The sequence below is a fragment of the Manacus vitellinus genome, unplaced genomic scaffold (genome assembly GCF_001715985.3).
Source record: "Manacus vitellinus isolate BGI_N305 unplaced genomic scaffold, ASM171598v3 scaffold_0_pilon, whole genome shotgun sequence".
Lineage (NCBI taxonomy): Eukaryota > Metazoa > Chordata > Aves > Passeriformes > Pipridae > Manacus > Manacus vitellinus.
The window spans coordinates 26,037,963-26,058,241 of NW_021938789.1; the positions used below are offsets into that span (position 1 = coordinate 26,037,963).

At 35.8% G+C, this 20,279-nt stretch overlaps 1 protein-coding gene across 5 annotated transcripts in view; it reads left to right on the forward strand.

Moving 5' to 3' along the window:
• Nucleotides 1-20,279, forward strand: part of FAT1 (FAT atypical cadherin 1) — a 105,947-nt gene that overhangs the window by 80,882 nt on the left and 4,786 nt on the right. For 2 of the 5 annotated variants that reach the window (XM_018069914.2, XM_018069918.2), the window contains 15 exons: nt 962-1,195; nt 2,464-2,853; nt 4,038-4,252; nt 4,651-4,788; nt 4,906-5,049; nt 7,415-7,612; nt 11,043-11,844; nt 12,777-12,908; nt 13,006-13,169; nt 13,755-14,217; nt 14,671-14,824; nt 15,066-15,176; nt 15,367-15,998; nt 16,243-16,380; nt 18,410-18,469. In XM_018069914.2, coding sequence (XP_017925403.1) covers nt 962-1,195; nt 2,464-2,853; nt 4,038-4,252; nt 4,651-4,788; nt 4,906-5,049; nt 7,415-7,612; nt 11,043-11,844; nt 12,777-12,908; nt 13,006-13,169; nt 13,755-14,217; nt 14,671-14,824; nt 15,066-15,176; nt 15,367-15,998; nt 16,243-16,380; nt 18,410-18,469 — 3,975 coding nt within the window. Of the gene's footprint in view, nt 1-961; nt 1,196-2,463; nt 2,854-4,037; nt 4,253-4,650; nt 4,789-4,905; nt 5,050-7,414; nt 7,613-11,042; nt 11,845-12,776; nt 12,909-13,005; nt 13,170-13,754; nt 14,218-14,670; nt 14,825-15,065; nt 15,177-15,366; nt 15,999-16,242; nt 16,381-16,863; nt 16,918-18,409; nt 18,470-20,279 lie in introns of all 5 variants that reach the window. The other 3 variants (XM_018069923.2, XM_018069924.2, XR_001920293.2) reach the window with 2 other exon arrangements.

Genomic DNA, 20,279 nt, shown 5'->3' on the forward strand with positions numbered 1-20,279 from the left:
AAAATTAACTTTTAACTTGCTTGATTTTGGTTTTCATGGCATTTGTGTGTTCTGGATTATAGTATAGGTCACAGCTAATGCCAAAATCCTGTGCTGTGCAGGCTGCAGGAGACAAGCAGTAAGAAGGGAGTAGTAAACAATATAGAAAAAATGAAATAAGATAAATACAAACATGTAATGGAAATACAGAGATTAGAATACTTCAGTGACAAAATAAAGAGAAGGACCTTACTTTGTGGGTTTGGTATTTTTTTTTACTTTAAATGTCACTTGTGTGATGTGCTAGTATATTGTTACATAAATTCAGAATTAATAGGGCTAGAATACTCTTAAACAGTATTTCGTAATACTTTTTTGAATTGGTTAAAAGGAGACAATGACTACACATAGTGCTTCTCATTTTTTTCTGTCACTTTGGAAAGAAAGTATGAGTTAAGACTTCTACATGTTTGTCTGTAGTAGCAGGTTATATCTGATAGTGTGAATAGCTCTGTTTATTCAGTGAATGTCAGAGGAGGAAACATCAATAGCTGTGGAAGGAATACAACTAAATAACCCAGAAAAACCAGGCATGGATTTAGCCTTGCACTTTTTTAAAGACAGAGTTTTAATATTTTCATTGTCATTGCACAAATACATATGGATTTGTGCGTGCATACACATTTTTCTCTTTCTGCACCGTCAGATAGTTTTACTTTAGCTAATTTTTGTTTCAAGAGCAGCATTGGGGATAAAGAAAAAAGAGAATTTTAGTGTTTAATCTTTTCAAGTTGAAAAACTCTTACATGCTTTGGCCAAAGTGGAGCTCATTAGTGCAGTACAGCTATTGACTTAGGCACTGATGAAATTACTGTAAAGAAGAAAATTGTTGTTTCGTTTTTCTGATTGTAGGGAAAAACATGTTAGAGATACTTGAAGTCTTGCAACTTACTTCAACTTACATGTGTTTTTCTGTTTATAGGTGAACTGAAAACATTAATGGCACTTGATCGTGAGCAGCAAGAGGTTTATCATCTTCTAGTTAAAGCTACAGATGGAGGAGGAAGATTCTGCCAAGCTAATATTATTCTGACTCTGGAAGATGTGAATGATAATGCCCCAGAGTTTACAACTGATACATACTCCATTACAGTATTTGAAAACACAGAGCCTAAAACCCTTTTGACAAGAGTGCAGGCAACAGATGCAGATGCAGGTATGCATTCTTTGACTGATACTTTTGTCATGGTCTCAAAGTTATAGTAATGTTTATTTAGTCTTATTCTGAGATGTGTCAAGTATTTCAGTAGAACTGACAGATGTTCAATACCACTCAGAATTAGACTCCTGAAAGATATATTTAGGTCTACTAAATCATGTGACACCTGACTTCCATGTGTGAGTAGCTTGGAAGTCATCCCTTTTGTGTGTCTGCAAAAAAGAGGAGAGGGGAGAGAGACAAAATTTAAGATATTTTTAGCGTGGTAATATATTAATATTATGATGGATTAGGTTCATCCGTTTTCCCCTGATGTAAGTAAAAGGACTATCAAGTCTGTTCATGTAAATATGCATTCATAGATTTTTCAATGTGTGCTTCTCTGGCTAGCCATTGACAATCATACCATAAAGAGAACCCTGGTCAGTTGTAGCTTTCTGTGTATGACACTGTGTTAAGATTTTTGCTGTCTCTTTATCTTCATTGTTCAGTTACAAGTATTTAAGTGAACATGAACTGAAAACGACATTTTATAAAGAGTTTGTTCATAGGCTTTCTTGTAAGGAATACAACAGCATAAAATATTTTTACCACTGTATGACTTCCATATATCATCAGTTTATTAATCAAGTGATATTAATGAATAGTTGCCTCATCCTATGAAACAACTGACTTGCTTTGAGCTATGATAAAGCTACGTTACTCATTTGGAAGGTAACAGGCAGATGTTTTCACACTTTACTAGTCTTTGGGGCTTTCAGGAGGACTGAAATACTTTGTCCCAAAACCTATAATTTGCTTATTTGTTTTATACAGAAAGGTTGCCAGAAATTATGTTCCTGGTAATTTTGGGGCATGGTTCTTAGATAAACTTACTGGTATTGAGTCTAGTTATTTGATGCAACCTAACTCTCCCATATCCTCCTCTGTTATTTCAAGCCTGCTAAGCAGATGCTGTTGTTCTAAGTTATAATTAGATTTATATTAGTAATTGTTTCATAGTAGCTAGTACTGTGACTGAAGCATAACCATGCTTCATGTTTTCTCCATGACAGAAAATCAGTGCAATGAAGTATTAGCTTAATTTTTTGGGAGGGGAATTATTCTGCCCTTCACAGGAGCCTTTAACTCTTGCTAAAATTTATTTTTAACATGAATGATAATATTTAGCACTCATGTTTTTATTTCTATAGCTATCAGAACAATTATTATGCTGGTATATTTTAACAGCTGTTTTGTACTTGAAAATTGTTTTCAAAATGCAGGGTTGAACCGTAAAATCCTTTATTCACTGGTGAACTCTGCAGAGGGACAGTTCTCTATTGATGAATTCTCTGGAATCATTCATTTGGAGAAACCTTTGGATCGGGAATTACAGGCTGTGTACACGCTGACTTTAAAGGCTACAGATGAAGGTTTACCTAGAAGACTATCTTCAACAAGTAGTCTTATAGTTTCTGTTTTGGATATAAATGATAATCCACCCGTATTTGAGCATAGGGAATATAGTGCAAGTGTATCAGAGGACATTTTGGTTGGAACTGAAGTTCTCCAGATTTACGCTGCAAGCAGGGACATTGAAGCCAATGCTGAAATCACATACTCAATAGTCAGTGGGAATGAACATGGAAAATTCAGCATCGATTCAACAACAGGTAACAGATTACAACTGTGAATATACTTTAGGCTAATCAAGCACAATACTGTGTTCTGCATTAGTTCAACCAAATAGGTTATGAATAATTTGTGTGCATCATCCTGGCTGTAAAGTCACTGCTACTGTCTTTTCACCATTTTGCCAGTATGCTTACTAGAGGAGTACCATAGAATGGAGAATAGGAACTTGATTTTTTGCTGCTTGGATAAGATTCATTTATCTGGCAAGAGTAAGGGTTTCCTAACTGGAATACCCCCCCACCCTGAGGGCAGAGGGGGTGAAAAGACATAGATCTGTAGTGATAGAAGTATAATAGTCTTTTCACAAAAGAAAATATAATCATATAATCAGAATGAATGGCCAGACTTGGTGAAAGGGCGATCAGAAATTTAATTGATTGGGAAAACTAGTCATTGGTCCACAAAGACAGTAATCTTAAAGAAGTTTGAAACAAAATTAAAGAGGTTGGAATATTCTGTTCAACCATATACCCATACTCTATGACAGTAGAGATTTTAGGCTTGCATGATAGTTAGATTTAATCTCAGAAACTATTTAGGTTCTGTAGAGAATTTTTTCTTATTAATGACAATTCTTTGTTAAAAATCAATATACACCTCAGTTCTAGTTTTGTTTTCTTATACAGTTATCTTTCTACAGCTAATTTCTGGTAAAGTTTGTTGGGTTTGTTTGTTTGTTTTTAATAAGATTTTTACCCAGAAGTTCTTAGTAGTTAATTGTATTACTGTAATTGAAATTATAATTCTTCCAGCTGCTTTTTTCAGTGTGCATGCTGGTACTATAGTATAGAAGTACTTTGCCAGATAAACTTCATATATTTGAAAGTAGGAAAAAAGTTCCAGAAAAACTCTTCCAGAAGCAAATCAATGTGTATGTTAGGGACTGCACTATCTTAGCTAGTCAGTTAAAAACTCACATTACAAAATGTAAGCCAGGTGTTTTTAAAGTGTGAGTCTTTTGTGGTAATGGCAGGAACTTCTTATCTTTTTACTTACACATGTAAAGTGTGATCATTTCACTGTGTAGCTCCAGCTTTACAGTGACAAATCCAAGCCCTGAAAAAACGGAGTATTTGTCAGGTCAAAATAAAAAGTTGCAATACATAATACTACAGCAATAGCAGAGTTTGTGTGAGGCTTTCTTTGTCTTCTTCTTCCCTAGGAGCTATTTTTATCATTGAGAGCTTGGATTATGAAAGTTCTCATGAGTACTACTTGACAGTGGAAGCTACAGATGGAGGCACGCCTTCATTGAGTGATGTTGTAACAGTGAATATTAATGTCACAGATATCAATGACAACACTCCAGTGTTTAGCCAAGACACTTACACTGCAGTAATCAGTGAAGACGCTGTGCTTGAACAATCAGTTATTACAGTACGTATTGTTTTTTTGAAAAATACTCTGTCATGATGATCATGCTTCCATCTTAAAGGAATAAGTGTTGATTTGAAGGTGAACGTAAATGAACAGATGTTTGCCACTGAGTGAATTGAAAATTTACTTTGAAAAAGTTTCAGAACCAGGGACTTCAGATGCTGTGGGAAAGTAGATGATGTTTTGTGATATATTTATGTTCTCCTCATGAGAATATGACTTCATTTTCAGAAGAAATTCAGGAAATTAAGTGATGTTGGTATGTTCTATTTGGATGATATTTCTCTTAAAACCATGAAATGTGTTAGACCAAAACAGCTCACCTTCAGGATGAGTTCACCTGAAAGATGCTAGAGTCTATTTCAACCTCTTTTAAATGAAACTGTAATGTCCCTTAGGTTATGGCAGATGATGCTGATGGATCTTCTAACAACCGCATTCACTACACAATTATAGATGGCAATCGAGGAAATCCTTTTACAATTGACCCTACCAGGGGTGAAATAAAAGTGACTAAGCTTCTAGACAGAGAAAAGGTAAATTGTCCGTGCTTTTTGAGCTGTTGAGATTAATTTAACGATATAAAACAAAAGCTGAGTTTGTTATGTTCTTCTCTTTGGTGAATGTTTGAAATTTTTTTAATTGTTTTTTAGATATCAGGATATACCTTGACAGTTCAAGCTTCAGATAATGGAAGTCCACCTAGACTTAATACAACCACAGTTAATATTGATGTTTCTGATGTAAATGATAATCCTCCAGTATTCTCAAAAGGAAACTATAGTGTTATCATCCAGGTAAATACAGATAATGAAGTAGTCAAATCAATAATATTATTGAACTATTGTGACTTGAAAAATGTTGCAAGATACAATGAATCTAATGCTTCAGTTCTATTTTTCTGTATTTTTAATTATTTAAGGTCGCCAGTGAGACTGCTTACCAAATAAGTGTTAAGGGTTACAAAGTTCCTATTGTGCAGATTATTTAGAAACTTGCATTGCAAGTTCACAGAATCACAGAGTGGGTCAGGTTGGAAGGGACCAGTGGGTCAAGTGGTCCAACCTCCCTGCTCAGTCAGGGCCATCCTAGAGCACACTGCAGAGAATTGCATCCAGATGTTCTTGAACATCCCCATTGAGGGAGACTACAACCTTTCTGGGTTCTTTTTCATATTCCTTGTATATGTACATATTATACATAGCATTTATGTTTATAACATTCTTAGCGTCATACAGGGACGTTAAAATACGTAATTATTTCACTATTTCTTTTTAATCTTAAGAGTTACTTCTTGCAAAAAGATCTTTTAGGTACCTATTACTGTGAAGCTAATGTTGTGCACCATGGCACATAGGTTAAGACAATTTCTGTTGGCCTTCTCTGGGATCAGAAGCATTTAGAACAGGAGTAGTATTGCATAATGCTGCATACCAATCCTTTGACTAATTTTGCATCTTAGGAGGGTAGCAGTGGGCCAGATTCTCAAGTGTCTGGCGTGTACTTGTCTGATTCAAAAAACTCTACTAAAGCAAAGACAGCGAGGGGCAGTGTCTGTACTTCTTGTTTTCCTGAATTCAATAGAGAATAAATGAAAGGCAACAATGTATTAAGACCTTTATCTCCTGTAAATGAGCTCAGTCCCTTGGGTCCTTTTGCTGTTGCTGGTGCCTGGTCTAGTACAATAGATCAGTGAGGATCAGGCAATGTTATCTGGTGCACTGTGTCATCCTAACATACCAGTTCTGTTTGAGATGATGTACATGATCTGTAAAGGTAGCTTTCTGAAATAAAACAAAGTGATTAATTTCTATCCAATGTACATAGAGTAGCAAGTAAGATGTCCTGGATCTTGCTTTAAAAAACAAACTAACAACAACAACAACAAAAAACCAACCAACCAACCAAAAAACCCAAAACAAAACAAAAGAAAACCAACCCAAAACAACATAAACCCCTCAAGATTTGTGTGTTTATGTGCTGTCAAAGGGATTTTTTTTCCCCAGTTAGTCTTCCTTGAAATAAATGTTAATTAATGTATCTCCTAAAACTGCAGATTATGTAGCCACTCTTCGTAATATTTCCCTTACTCAATTTAAAAGGACGACCTCTTGTTTTATAGTTCAGTCATAAAAGCCTGTCCTAGTATGAAGGTAGCATGGAAGAAGCTGAAGGAGTTGCCCAAGAATGCTGGTGTGCATTTCCTAATCTATCGAAGATGGATATATTTGGACACAGTTAGAAATGTGCTTAGCTATTAATAAAATCAAATTGCTTTAGATGTCCAAATGTAAATATTTGTATTTTAAAATGGTAGTCCTTGTCTGTTTTGATGAAAGGGAAAAAAAGCTTCAGCTGCAATGTCTGATAACTAAATTGACTTATTCTTTCAGGAACAAAGAGTGTGCTTGTCATTAGAAGTTTTAACAACTGTGAAAGGATAGCATTTTGTTATTGTTATACTTCAAAATAATGTCTCTACTTTTTTTACTTTTAAAATATGTATTATATTTAAAAATCTAGTCAATACTGTATAACATGAGTATTCTGGAAGAGGTGTTAAAAGTGTTAGATAAGGTTGTATGTGTGTGTAAGATATATGATAAGCCTGTGATAAGTGTCTGTGAAACCTCAGGCCTCCACATGATGAAAACTTGAAGGGGTTTTATGATGCAAATTTTAAAGCCAGGATTTCATATTTTAGTTGGACTGTGGCTGTAGCAGCCTCAATTATAGTCAGAACACTAATTAGGGGCACAAGGGGTCAGATGGAGGAGTGCATTTTTTTAATCCTCTCAGCAAAGGCATTGGATTATTCTTAACAGGTGTTTTAGCTAAATTTGAAATCTTTGATGACTTGATAATTAGGCTACAGTAATATTAATTCAGACCAGAAGTGGGAAATGTAAAGTATCAAGGCTGAACTACCTTTAAAAATATAATATGAAGTTTAAAAATGTATTACCTTTCTCCTTTTACTGTTTTTTATTTTTATTCTCAGAGGGTAGTAGTTTTTCTTAAACAATGTGGTCATTCTGATTTCTCGTAATACCAATTAACTGGTTTGACAATAATTTGGGTTTTTTTTCTGTTATGAAGAAGAAATCAGCATCAGACTATATCCTCAATTTAACAAAAGCAATGTGTATTATGTATTTATAGGAAAATAAGCCTATTGGATTTAGTGTGCTGCAACTAGTGGTGACAGACAAGGATTCTTCTCACAATGGCCCTCCGTTTCTCTTTACCATCCTGAGTGGAAATGAAGAGAACACTTTTCAGATTAACCAGCAGGGAATTCTGACCACAAGTGCTACACTGAATCGCAAAGTGAGGGATCACTATTTACTTCATGTTAAGGTAGGATGTGCCTCCTCTAGCTGTTTTGCATTGTAAGCGTTTAGTAAACTTTTCCCACTCGTTCCCAGTCCACTACTTGTCTTTCTGTTACAAGATGCTGACATGCCAAGTAGTCATTTGAGGCATATCCCTTGAGGTAACTTCTTCAGAGACAAAGTTTGTTGGTTTAAATGGAAATCTACACAGGAAGTTTAATTAAACTAACAGTAGGAGTAAGTTGTAAGTAAAATATTAACTGGGTAAGTGATCTTGATAAGCCCTCTGCCTTCCGGGATTCAGATGCTGGAAAAGCCAGCAGGGAACAGATCCCTACAGCCACCCACTATTGACTGCAGAATTCCTCTTGCCACTGTCGCTTTGACCCTGGAAACTGTGTGCTGGACTACACTCATATGACAGAAACAGGGATATTGAAAGTTGCACAATATAACAGTACTGAAAAACTTTTCTGTAGTGCCACATTCTTTTTCCAATGGCAATTGAAAACATGTTTTTTTAAGTTTGGAAAAACAATTTGTTGGTTGAGTCACTAAAATATGTTACCTGGAGACATCGGTATAAGAACTGATATAGTTTCATTTAAAGTTTAAGAGTTGAGATGGAAAAGGGGGCAGGTGTATCATTCCTCTGTTAGCCATTTTTTCCTTGGTAGTGATATGCCTATTCCCTCAAAGGCACCTTTTTGTTTATGGAAGAAGAACCAGCAATGTTTTTCCTATATGTGGAATTAGTGTAGAACAAGATTCATATGTTTCATTTTTAATCTTCTCTAAGCAGTAACTAATTTCTATTTATTTCGCCTCTAAAACATATCCTTATAAATGCACTCATAGGTAGTTATGCCTGTTCTATGTAGACTGTTTTACTGACTTTGTCCCTTTTCATGATTTAACTGCACCTTTGACCCTTCCGAATGTTCCTGACTTTTCTTAAATGTGAGATGCCTATCTAACATCTTCCTATGGGTGGAATCATGCAATTCTTTCATTTCTAAGCTACTTCCTGGACTCTAGGCTGCTTGCAAACAGCCTGTCAGTACTTCAGCTATCTTGTCTTTAGCACAGCACTTAAAAAGTGCCTTTTTATTAAGGAATGAATAAGGGCTATTTTAATGGCATCCAGTAGCTAAAAAAGTGTCTTAAAACAAGTGTACTCATTTAGAACAAAGACTTCTCAGAGACTGTAAATCATTAGAGCAGACTGTACTAATGTGCCTTTTTTGTGTGCTGTACTATTCCATCTCAGTATTTTGGACTTGTCTAATCTGTTGATTTACAAGTTTCCTGACTGGATTCTGGAAGGATGTCACCATCTTTTAATTGCCATTTGTCATTTCACACTATGCTACCTTTTTTTTAAAGGAAACGCTGCTATTATTTGCTATTATCTTATGAAACATGAGTATGAAGGTATCTAAGACTAGAACTAGCATTTCCATATCACAAGACTTCAGTTCCAATGATACACACAAAACAAGAGTCATGACTTTTGTGGGAAAATATTCTTCCCCTGTTCATTTAAAACAAAGATTTTTCAAATGTTGTAGGAAGCATTTTCTCAAATTTGCACTCTATTTAATTTCTGCACTTTCATCTTACAGATCACAAGTTAATAGCTGTTTATGATCTCTTGATACCCTTTTTTCATTTTTTAGCTGACCTTCACTGCTTTCCAGTATTGACATCTATCACCTTAGTTGCTTTCTGAATGGATTGTTGAGGCAGTGATGGTCTTAAGTTACAGGCATGTAATTAATTAGAAAAAAACTCCAAACAAATGAAAAAAAAAACAATAAACCCACAAACAACTCCTCCCATATGCACTCTACACACCCAGTACCTTCAGAAGACTTTACTTAATATGAGCATTACTTTACTTTTGTGGTTTTAATAGAAATAAGGTTGGGGTTTTTTTTCCCCAAAGGTCAACTTACATGTGCATGCCACTCACATTTGCCTGCCCTCTCTCCAAAGGAAATAGATTATCCATTAACAAATGTCTCACAGCACTAGTGTGCGAAATCTTCAGCTATGAGTCATGCAGTCCTTTGTGCCACACTCTGAAGTCTTTAGTTTACAATCAAAACAGTTTTTTAAATATCTACACTGTTGAAAAATCGTTTCTCCTGGGGTTCTTCTTTCCTATTTACTGTCCATTTGTTATAATTTTGCTTGTCTGTTTGTTTTGAGCCTTTACTTGTTTCCCTTGGGCATTTCTCCTGTAGCTAAACTGCCTGCCTTGTCTTGTTTCCAGGCAGAAATCTAGGCAGAACAAAACTTTGCCAACTTGAGTACTCTCTCTCTCTCTCTCTCTCTCTCTCTCCCTCTCTTTCTCTTGTTATTTATGTTTCAGTAACTAAGAGAGCAAGTTTCTAGCCATGCCTGTCTTTTGGAGTTAACAGATGAAAACGTGTAGTTTTCTGATATATGCATTACCTTTTAGAAATACCATGATTATGTACACATCCACAGATAATCTTGTGCCTGGAGTTACTCCTTTTTTGCTTAAATCTGTATGAAAAATCAAAAGCAGCTTCTCTGCATAGATCTTCAAAGTGTACATGTAGTCTCCATAAAATTATTGCAAAATCTTTTGAACAATGCAGAATATCTTCTACCTTCTGAGCCCTGTGTATCCCCACTGTACTTTCACATCTCTCCAGTTCTTCTTTACCTATTTCTTCTGTGTCGCTTTCAATAACTGGGAAAAAGCTCTGGGAAAAAAGGTAGATTGGAAACAAGAGCTGAGAAACAGAAAGCAAGTCAACCTAAAGAAATGCTCTTTTCTCACTTTTCTACTCTTTTTTTGTCTCATCTTCGTAAAACAACAGTGTATATTTTTGTCCAAAAGGGGTGGAGAACAGGGTGTTCAAAAAGGCTTTAAAATTGAATTAGGCTGATTCTGTTAAAGATAATTACTTTAATTGTCTGAACCAAAAAGCACTACAGGTGGGTTTTTCCCTCTCCATGATCAAAAATCATGAAAGACAACATAATTAGTTGTAACTTTCTGCATGTATTGTTTTCCTTTTGAAGTACTGTTTGGCATACCACATTTAGTTTGTCTTCCAGACCACCTCCTAACTGTGATGAAGCATGCTGTACATTTCTAGTGCATGACTCATTTCAAGTTTGTAGTGTTTCCGTGCTTGATATAAAAAAGCTTCAAGCACCATCTGCTGTCTGAAATCAGCTACTGTACATTTCCTCTGTATTTGCTACTAGCGTTAGTAGCTTCTTGGTGTTTTCAGGTAATAAGAGCACTGTAGCCTTTTAATCTTCAGAGAAGTGAAAACATGTTTGTCTGTGCCTGTTTATATAAGCTTTTTAAATATGCAGGTTTTTTTTTTTATAGAAAAATACAGCTCTAATATCTACAGTAGAATTTGAGATAAAGCAAAAATGTCAATCTGTCCTCATTTTTCCTTTAGGTGGCAGATAATGGAAAACCACCATTGTCATCATTGACTTACATTGATATTAGAGTTATTGAGGAAAGCATTTACTCTCCAGCAATTCTACCTCTAGAAATCTTTATCACAGCCTTTGGGGAAGAGTATTCAGGTGGTGTCATTGGAAAAATTCATGCAACCGACCAAGATGTTTACGATACTTTGACATACAGTCTGGACCCCAAAATGGAATCCTTGTTCTCCGTCTCCAGTACTGGTGGCAAACTAATAGCACATAAAAGGTTAGATGTAGGACAGTACCTCCTAAATGTCACTGTTACAGATGGAAAATTTACAACTGCAGCTGATATTACTGTACACATCAGACAAATCACACAAGATTTACTAAATCACAGTATTGCAATACGCTTTGCAAACCTGTCCCCTGAAGAATTTATTGGCGATTACTGGCGCAATTTCCAGAGAGCATTAAGAAACATCTTGGGCGTGAGGAGAAATGACATCCAGATTGTTAGTTTGCAGCCTTCTGATCCTCCTTCAAATCTTGATGTCCTCCTGAATATTGAAAAATCTGGTAGCTCTCACCACCCAACGAGAATTTTGCTCCACAAGATAAACTCCTCTGTGCCTGACCTAGAGGAGATTTTAGGTGTCCGGATAATTGATGTGTTTCATAAGCTCTGCGCAGGCCTAGATTGTCCTTTGAAATTTTGTGAAGAAAAAGTAACAGTGGATGAGAACATCATGTCAACGCACAGCACAGCCAGGTTGAGTTTTGTCACTCCCCGACATCACAGAACAGCAGTTTGTCTTTGTAAAGGTAAGGAGAACCATATCCTTGAAAAGATTATTCTGATTTTAAAAAGCTATAATCCACGGGTGGAAATTTACATTACAGGACAAGATTAAAAATGTTCTGTAATCCTTGCTGCAACATTTGCCTAATTTTTTTCAGAGTAAAGAGTAATTCTTATTTCATTACCTCATTTTAAGAGCTTACATAATATAAGCTTATGGGAGTGGATTTTTATTTTTTTTATGACTACACCTTTGTTTTCCATTTTATGATAGAAGTTAATTTTTTTCGTTGTTCCCTATTCTATATTGATGGCCATTTTCAGTCTTGTGTGCACAAAGGTAAGTTCTTGAAAAGTTCCTTGAATACTTCCTTGTTTCTGCTTAGGGAAGTGACCCACACAGCTTCCAAACTTGGCTGGGAATGACAGGGTGATGTGGGAAATCAATATTTACTAAAATACATATAAGCATACAGATTTATAGCCGAATAATCATTTGTCTTTAGCTAAGATGAAAACAACATTGCTTTTTAAAATCAAGACTTAACGTTGCTGGGTGAACTTGCACATATGAAGTAAATATTTAAAGCCCGTTCCTCTTCTGTCTCAAATACAGACGTACTTTTCTCCTGCTCCCCCCAACTCACTCTGTCCATGTTTAATATCGACATGTTGGGTTTTATGGTGAATGATGGTAATGGTAAACCTTAAACCACAACGCCAGTTTCCCACTTTTACCAATTAAATCGAGTAGTCAAGATAAGGATGAACATCAGCCACTCTATATGCCATTTGTCTAATCTGTGCCAGTCGTGTCCTGTAACTGTTACTTCACTTTCACGTCTGATAGTTAATAATATTATTTGGGTTACTTTCAGCTACTGTACTTAAGAGTCCCTTTTCACAAAACAGTATTACTACCAACAGAAAAGAAATAATGGATTTTGTTTTGCAGAAGGGAAGTGCCCCCTGGTGAATAGTGTATGTGAAGGAAACCCATGCCCTGAAGGTACCGAATGTTTAGGAGATGCAAAGGAAGGAAAATACACCTGTGTTTGCCAAGACAGCAAAGCTAGACAGTGTCCTGGTAAGGAATTAACTCTAAAAAACCTGTATTATTTTCCAAATATAAATTTGATTCCAGTCAAGTGCTAATACATTTTACACTTTTCTGTATTGCTAAGCACCAGCTGGCTCTGCTGTGACATTTACTGGGAGCAGCTATGTAAAATACCGTCTCATGGAAACTGAGAACAAAGAGGAAATGAAGCTGACAATGAGACTTAGAACTTACTCTGCTCATGCAGTTGTTATGTATGCTCGAGGAACAGACTACAGTATCTTAGAGGTATGCTAAAATCTCCTACTGCATATTTCCTCTTTTCTTCTTACCATTTTTTGTGCTAGATTAAAAGATTGAGTCATAGCATCTCTGTAGAATTGTTATAATTGGTAATTGTCTTGAAGGTAGGGTGTTTTATACATCTGGGTGATAAACTTGTACAGAATTTGGTAAATGAGTAAAAGGAATTTGTTTTCTTTAATGTTTTAAAAGTAAAACAAACAAAAAATCTTCACTAATCACCTTTTTTAAGCAACAACTTTAAACTTTTTGCTTATAATACTGAAGTCCATACAAAATAAGTCACTTAAGGCATAAGATGAAAGATATTGAAGTATTGTAATTTTTTCATTATGATCTGTGACTTCTCTACTAGACGAAAAAAATGTACCAAGTGTAGGTTTTAATTAAAAACTGTATTGAATGAATCACAGTTGCTGTGACTGTTTGGAAAACAATGTTATTAAGCTGCCTTTTTTGAATACCACCATCATCCTGTCTTTTCAGCAAACATAAACTTTTATAGGCATCAATATTCTATACTCTTTAAGTATGCAGACCATTTATTGATGTTGTGGCTTTCCTCTGTAGATTCACCATGGAAGACTGCAATATAAATTTGATTGTGGCAGTGGACCTGGGATTGTCTCTGTTCAGAGCATTCAGATAAATGATGGCCAATGGCATTCAGTATCTCTTGAAGTGGACGGAAACTATGCACGACTTGTTCTGGATAGGGTGCATACTGCATCTGGTACTGCTCCTGGTACGCTTAGGACTCTAAACCTAGATAATCATGTGTTTTTTGGTGGTCATATTCGTCAGCAAGGTACAAGACATGGTAGAAGTCCTCAGGTTAGCAATGGTTTCAGAGGCTGTATGGACTCTGTTGTACTTAATGGACAAGAGCTGCCCCTAAACAGCAAGCCACGAAATTATGCACACATGGAAGAATCTGTAGATGTCACTCCTGGATGCTTACTGACTACCACAGATGGTTGTTCAAGCAGCCCATGTCAGAACGGAGGCATCTGCAACGCACTGTCAAATGGAGGTAAGCTGTGCTATATTCTTCTGCTTTTAGTTTTCAAAACTGCTTTTCAGCTTCCCTGCTTTGAAGGACAAAACAACTTTATGCGTAATTCATGCTTTCCCAAGAGCCGTAGAAAGTTGGTTGTTGAGCAGCTAGGAAGGCTCTTGTCTGCCTGTGTTCTAAATTCAATTCCTTGGGATATGAAGTAAACAAAGTCCATCTGGTAAAGTGGGGATTTAATCTTCAGTATCATGACCTGAGGTCCGTCCTCTTAACTGCCTACTTTAGAGTCTTCCTTTAAAAATTCTGAAATAATTGTGACAACTTGAGTTTTGTGAGAGAAATGAAAATTGTCCATCCATCATGTTCAAGATAAACCTCTATTTCTTTGAACAGGTAGGTGGGCAGGGAGGATTTTATCTCAAATTCAGTAAAGCCATGTGCGTCTTTCAAAAAGACTGTATTTGATTTCAGGTTACTACTGCAAGTGTTTACCTTTGTTTATGGGAACTCACTGCGATGTAAGTGTCAACCCATGTTCTTCCAACCCCTGCCTTTATGGTGGGACTTGCATCCCGGTCAGTGATGATTTTATCTGCCAGTGCCGAGGACAATACACAGGTCAAAGGTATGTTTGTATGTTTTTTTTGTATCAATGAACCCCTTAGAGAACAGGCTACAAATGTAACACTGTTTCTGTTTCCTTTTTTGTCTGTTTCCTACTTAAAGCTGAGATGTTGAGACCCCCTGGAGTTAGTTGAAGTTAATGATAGCTCGTATATTACAGCCTGAATCCCACACTATATACTCACTTGCAGTAAGGTAATGGTTCATTCATGCACTTTTGTTTGTTTGTTTTGGCTTTGCAGGTGCCAGCTGGGTCCATATTGCAAAGACAATCCATGTAAAAACAGTGGCAAATGTATTGACAGTTTGGATGGACCTGTTTGTGAGTGTGAAGCAGGCTTTCGTGGAGAAAGGTAGGTAGTGTTCCACATTCTGAGTTTTAATAGCATTACATAACAGTTCAAACTGGTTGAAATCTCAGATGTTGCCTTATAGTGCACAGTACTCTATATTACATATATCCAGAATTGTTGAGAACAAGGAGATTACAACAAAGACTGCTGATGTAAACCAAACATCATTGTTCTTCTCTGTTTCTGATAGGTGCCTGACTGATGTTGATGAATGCATAGAAAACCCATGTCTTAATGGTGCCCTTTGTGAGAATACTTATGGTTCATATCACTGCAACTGTAGTCATGGATTTGGAGGAAAACACTGCACAGACATTGTTCTTAATAAATACGTTTCAACATCTTGGAACATTAGCTTAGCTGAAGTGATTGGGATTATTGTTTTCATCGCAGGAATCTTCTTGTTAGTTGTGATTTTTGTTGTTTGCCGCAAAGTAGTTAGTAGAAAGAAGAAGCACCAGCCAGAACCTGAAGACAAGCAACTGGGAGCTACAACAGCCTTCCTGCAAAGACCATATTTTGATGCAAAATTGAATAAGAACATCTATTCTGACATCCCACCACAGGTTCCTGTTCGTCCCATTTCATACACTCCAAGCATTCCAAGCGACTCCAGGAACAACCTTGACAGGAATTCTTTTGAGGGCTCTGCTATCCCTGAGCACCCAGAGTTTAGTACTTTTAACCCAGATTCTGTGCATGGTCACCGAAAAGCTGTAGCTGTTTGCAGTGTAGCACCAAATTTGCCACCTCCACCTCCCTCCAACTCGCCTTCAGACAGTGATTCAATACAGAAACCCAGCTGGGATTTTGACTATGATAGTAAGAAATGTTTTTATTTTTTCTTTTCTGCTAAATGCATGTGCTGGTATAATTTTAATATTAGTGCCAACACTGTCTGTGTCTGTTAGGGTATGAAAACATTATGACTTTACTGGGTTATGAATGTGATCAAGCTTCATGCTCTATTAAGTTTTCTAAAAATGCGTAGATCTCAGCCTTAAATTTTATTGACTCTTTAGTCTACAATCTATTAATCGTCTCACTTGAAACTTTTTTCTTTCAGCTAAAGTAGTAGATCTTGACCCCTGCCTTTCTAAAAAGCCTCTGGATGAAAAGAACTCCCATCCTTATAGTGCTAGAGAAAGCATGTCTGAGGTCCAGTCTCTCAGCTCCTTCCAGTCTGAATCGTGTGATGACAATGGTACGTAAAATGCAATCATTCTATACTGCCACTTAAGTTCATTTGTTCTGTCTTTGCATCTATATCTCTTAGTGTCAATAAGACTTACATATATTGAATATATATTAAATAGTAGCTTATTTAATATATATCTGTATTTACTTATGTTAATACCCAGATTTGTTAATTTTTTTGAAGTATTTTACCTCTCTTACACTTTGTGTTAAGTATTTTACCTTAAAATTATATATAATCATTCTGTTGTTGGAATATTACAGTGAAAATGCAGCCCAGGGTGTTCAGAGCCTTGTCTTTAAAAGGTGGTAAAATTTGAGAAACTCTTCTAGGTTATCATTAGTTATCACCTTATGCAAGAATACAGTGAATTTAAACAATGGCCTCTGCACAAATATAACTTTCGCTTTGCCGTTCAGCTCTCAGTAAAAAGCTTTCTGGTGTTACAGTTTCATTTGTTTCCTTCTCTTTTTCTTGCTGCGACCTCAGCTCCCATATGGATCAGATCAGTTCTGAGTGAGAGCAGAGTTTAAGGGACTACTTGTAAGTTTGATTACTTTAGTAATGAAGGAAGCTGCACAAAAAGGAATTTTGTTATAATAGAACAGTATATTTGGCTTTCACCATGATTAAAATGAATGAACAAAAACATTTCATACAATAAATAAGCCAATATAAAAATAAAAATATAATTATTTTGATCACAACTCCAGTCCATCAAAATATAATCAACATACATATTTGTGGGTTTGATTATTATTAATTGGAAGTCTTTTATTTTTCTATTGTGATGACAGATGCTTTTACAGTTGATATGAATGCATCTATGTATTCAGAAACACTTCATGCTGATTGGACAAAGCCACTGTTGTCTCATAACTTAATTCACTAAGTTAAGGCGTTTTGACTCTTTATTCCAATTTCTGCTTTTGTCTCTGCGTGGTAAAAAGAACTTGAAATTCTTTTAGCTTAGGAATAAAGAACATTCTGCTTCTCAGTGAAGTAGAGTGATTTGTTATTTACAGCATAAAAAAAATCTGTGTTAATGATTGGTGAAAGTAAAATGGTATGCTTACAGTCCTCATCATTTTATCAATAGACCTGATACCAACTTTCAACCTTTTTCCTGTGGTTTTAAGTGTTGTATTGTACATGTTGTTTTCCACTCCTCTCCATCACATATATTTCATATATTCTTACTCCCATTTCTTGTCATGTATTGATTACTCATTAATACATCATTTTAAGAGAAATAGCTGTAGCATCATAGATACTGTTGCTTCCTTCTGTTTTGGTAGATTCAGAATTTATTAGCTTCAAATTTAATTCCTGAGCCATGCAAACAAATTGCATGTGCTTACTTCATCCTACCCTGTAACAGTAAATCCTTTTCCCTGCCAAAAATATCTTGGGAAAGGGAAGACATAAAAATACATTCATTTTTGTTGTGTTTAAATAACAATGTAACACCCTGAATTTGGTATTCCTACTGTGATATCACAGTTCACTCACAACTTAAGGTCAGCAACAGAAATTTTGAGTAGGTATTTTTCATATTCTCAACTTTTAATTCCTTTCAGTGAAAATTTCTTTCCTTTAACTTTCATTGTGGGGGAAGGGAATGTAATTTTAATTTTTAAAGGGGAAGTCTAACGCAATACTCCTTAATTTACCCAACTGAAGCCTTTAGAAAAGTCTAGTTTGTTGCTATGTAGATGAAGTATTACGCAAACAAATATGTTTAGGCAACATTTCAGAAATTCTAACACAACTAAAGCAACTTTGCAAAGCAGCTTTGCCTATGCAAAGTTTGCTTCAGAAGTAGTTACAAGTGCTTCTGCATGTTTAGCAAGAACAAAATGGAGATTTAGAGATGTATTTTATTTATTATATGCAACTGCTTTCTAGATAATCTTGCTTTCTAAAATAGTAATGGACTGCAATTTTCAGTGTGTTTTTTGTGTATCTGTATGCTGTTTAAAGTGATATTAACTCTAGGTTTGTTTTAATTTGCTCCTTTTATACCTTTTACAAGCTTCCATAGTGACTGTAATACACCTTGTCAATGCTGTTGTTGACTCGGTGGAAAAAGAAGGTATATACATGTTTTCATATTTATTTACTGCTTTGGCAGAATAATGCACGTTTGTCTTCTAGTAAAGTACCCCTAGCAGATGTGAATTATAAATACTTAGACTTTCTGATAAGTTTTAGCAAATAATATATTTATATTGTATATCTGTTAGTATTTTCTTGTGTATGCTGCAGCTGCCCTGTGAAATGGTTTCAAGGTGTGATTTCTTGCAAAAAAAAGTATTGACATAAAAAGATCTTGGTGCTTACTCTCTTTTGAAAATAGTCACACTAAGTCTCCCAGCAGAATTGAGACAGCATCGAAGGCAAATACATACAGTACTGTAGATGAAAAAGCAGCAGCCTTCTCTTCCTTTTCTTCTCCCACTCACATCTGTTGTTACCTTGTCCAGCTGAGCAGAATTGGAGTAGTCTGGCATCAGTACTTACTTCCCTGGTCTTCAGATCAATCTGTCTCTTAAGCAGAAAATGTTGATTTCTAGTATGCAGCTGGTGTATATAGGTATGCATATCCCTGTCAGTTTAAGTAGTTTGTTACTATCCAGCCTTACAACAGTACCTAAAAGGTGTGTTTGGGTGTATGTATGTACACATGCATTTATTTGTGTGTAGTATGTATTTCGAAGTTAGAAAGAGGCAAAGCAGACATTTTCAATGGACTTTTATTTCATTTCTGCTGAGAACTAACCATTCTGGAAAGCACAAACTCTTCACAAAATAATAGTGGTAATAGAAGTACCAGTGAGTCTGTACAAATGCTAACTATTGACTTAATTGACATCATAATACTTTAGGTTCCAGTGATAGGCAAGTAATTCACTCCGTGACCATGAGTTTGCTGAGGTTACTTCTGAATAACATCTACAGTGTGTGCTTCCTATTTCTTGATACAGACTAGGAAATCTAACATTTGTTACTAAGTCCTACTTAAAATGAAGCCATTTTAAGAACATAAAATTGATTATAGTAGCTAAAGATTCTCTTTGGTTTGTTATCTGAAGTACATCCTACATTTAATTTATGCAGAAACACAAAAAAGTAGACAAATGCAAAGACTTCTAATAACATGAGAGTATTTCATTACTGTTTACCTATAGGCTGTAGTCCTCAGTGCTAAAAAATTGCAATGCACAGTACTTGGGAAAGGAAAAATTCCAAGACTAGAAGAGGCAAAATCTATCAGTGGAAATATTTAATAATTTATTCAGATTTTCTTCGAGATTTTAATTGGTAAAAATTAAAAATTATGGATTTTCAAGTCAAAGTTGAAAGTATTACTTGGTGGTTTAGCATCACTGTAAGGTAAATACGAAGACTTTATGCATTGTAGTCATAGAGACATTAAATATATCCTGCTCAGCTGCTTCTTAACACTTTAAAGTTTCTACTTTTAATAAGCATTTCTTCTTTTAAAGTATCTTAGGTAAAGAGTTCTGCTTTTGAGCACCCTCAGGAGGGTGCTGGTTCAAGCAGCAAAGATCCTTGCTCAAGCCTTCAGCAAGGTCAAGTTCTGGGGCAGATGGTCTTTACCTTTAGTCTCCCCGAGTGTTTCTGTCCAAGAGGTATCCTGGAAGCATGAATCTCATCCTAGAATAGTTTTAGGCTGGCATTCTCTGCACTGCTCCTCAGACTGTAGCTCAATGCAAATTAGCAATACAGAGTGCAAGAGGAAATATAGCTCTAGTCTAGCAGATTGTCACCTAGAAAGATGGGCACGTCAAGATCTTGTTTATGTTAAAGAGTCTTTGCCTCAGAAGAAGAGGAAAACCAAGAGCTCCCCATTCTTGGTAAAAGTGCTTTAAATCCTAAGA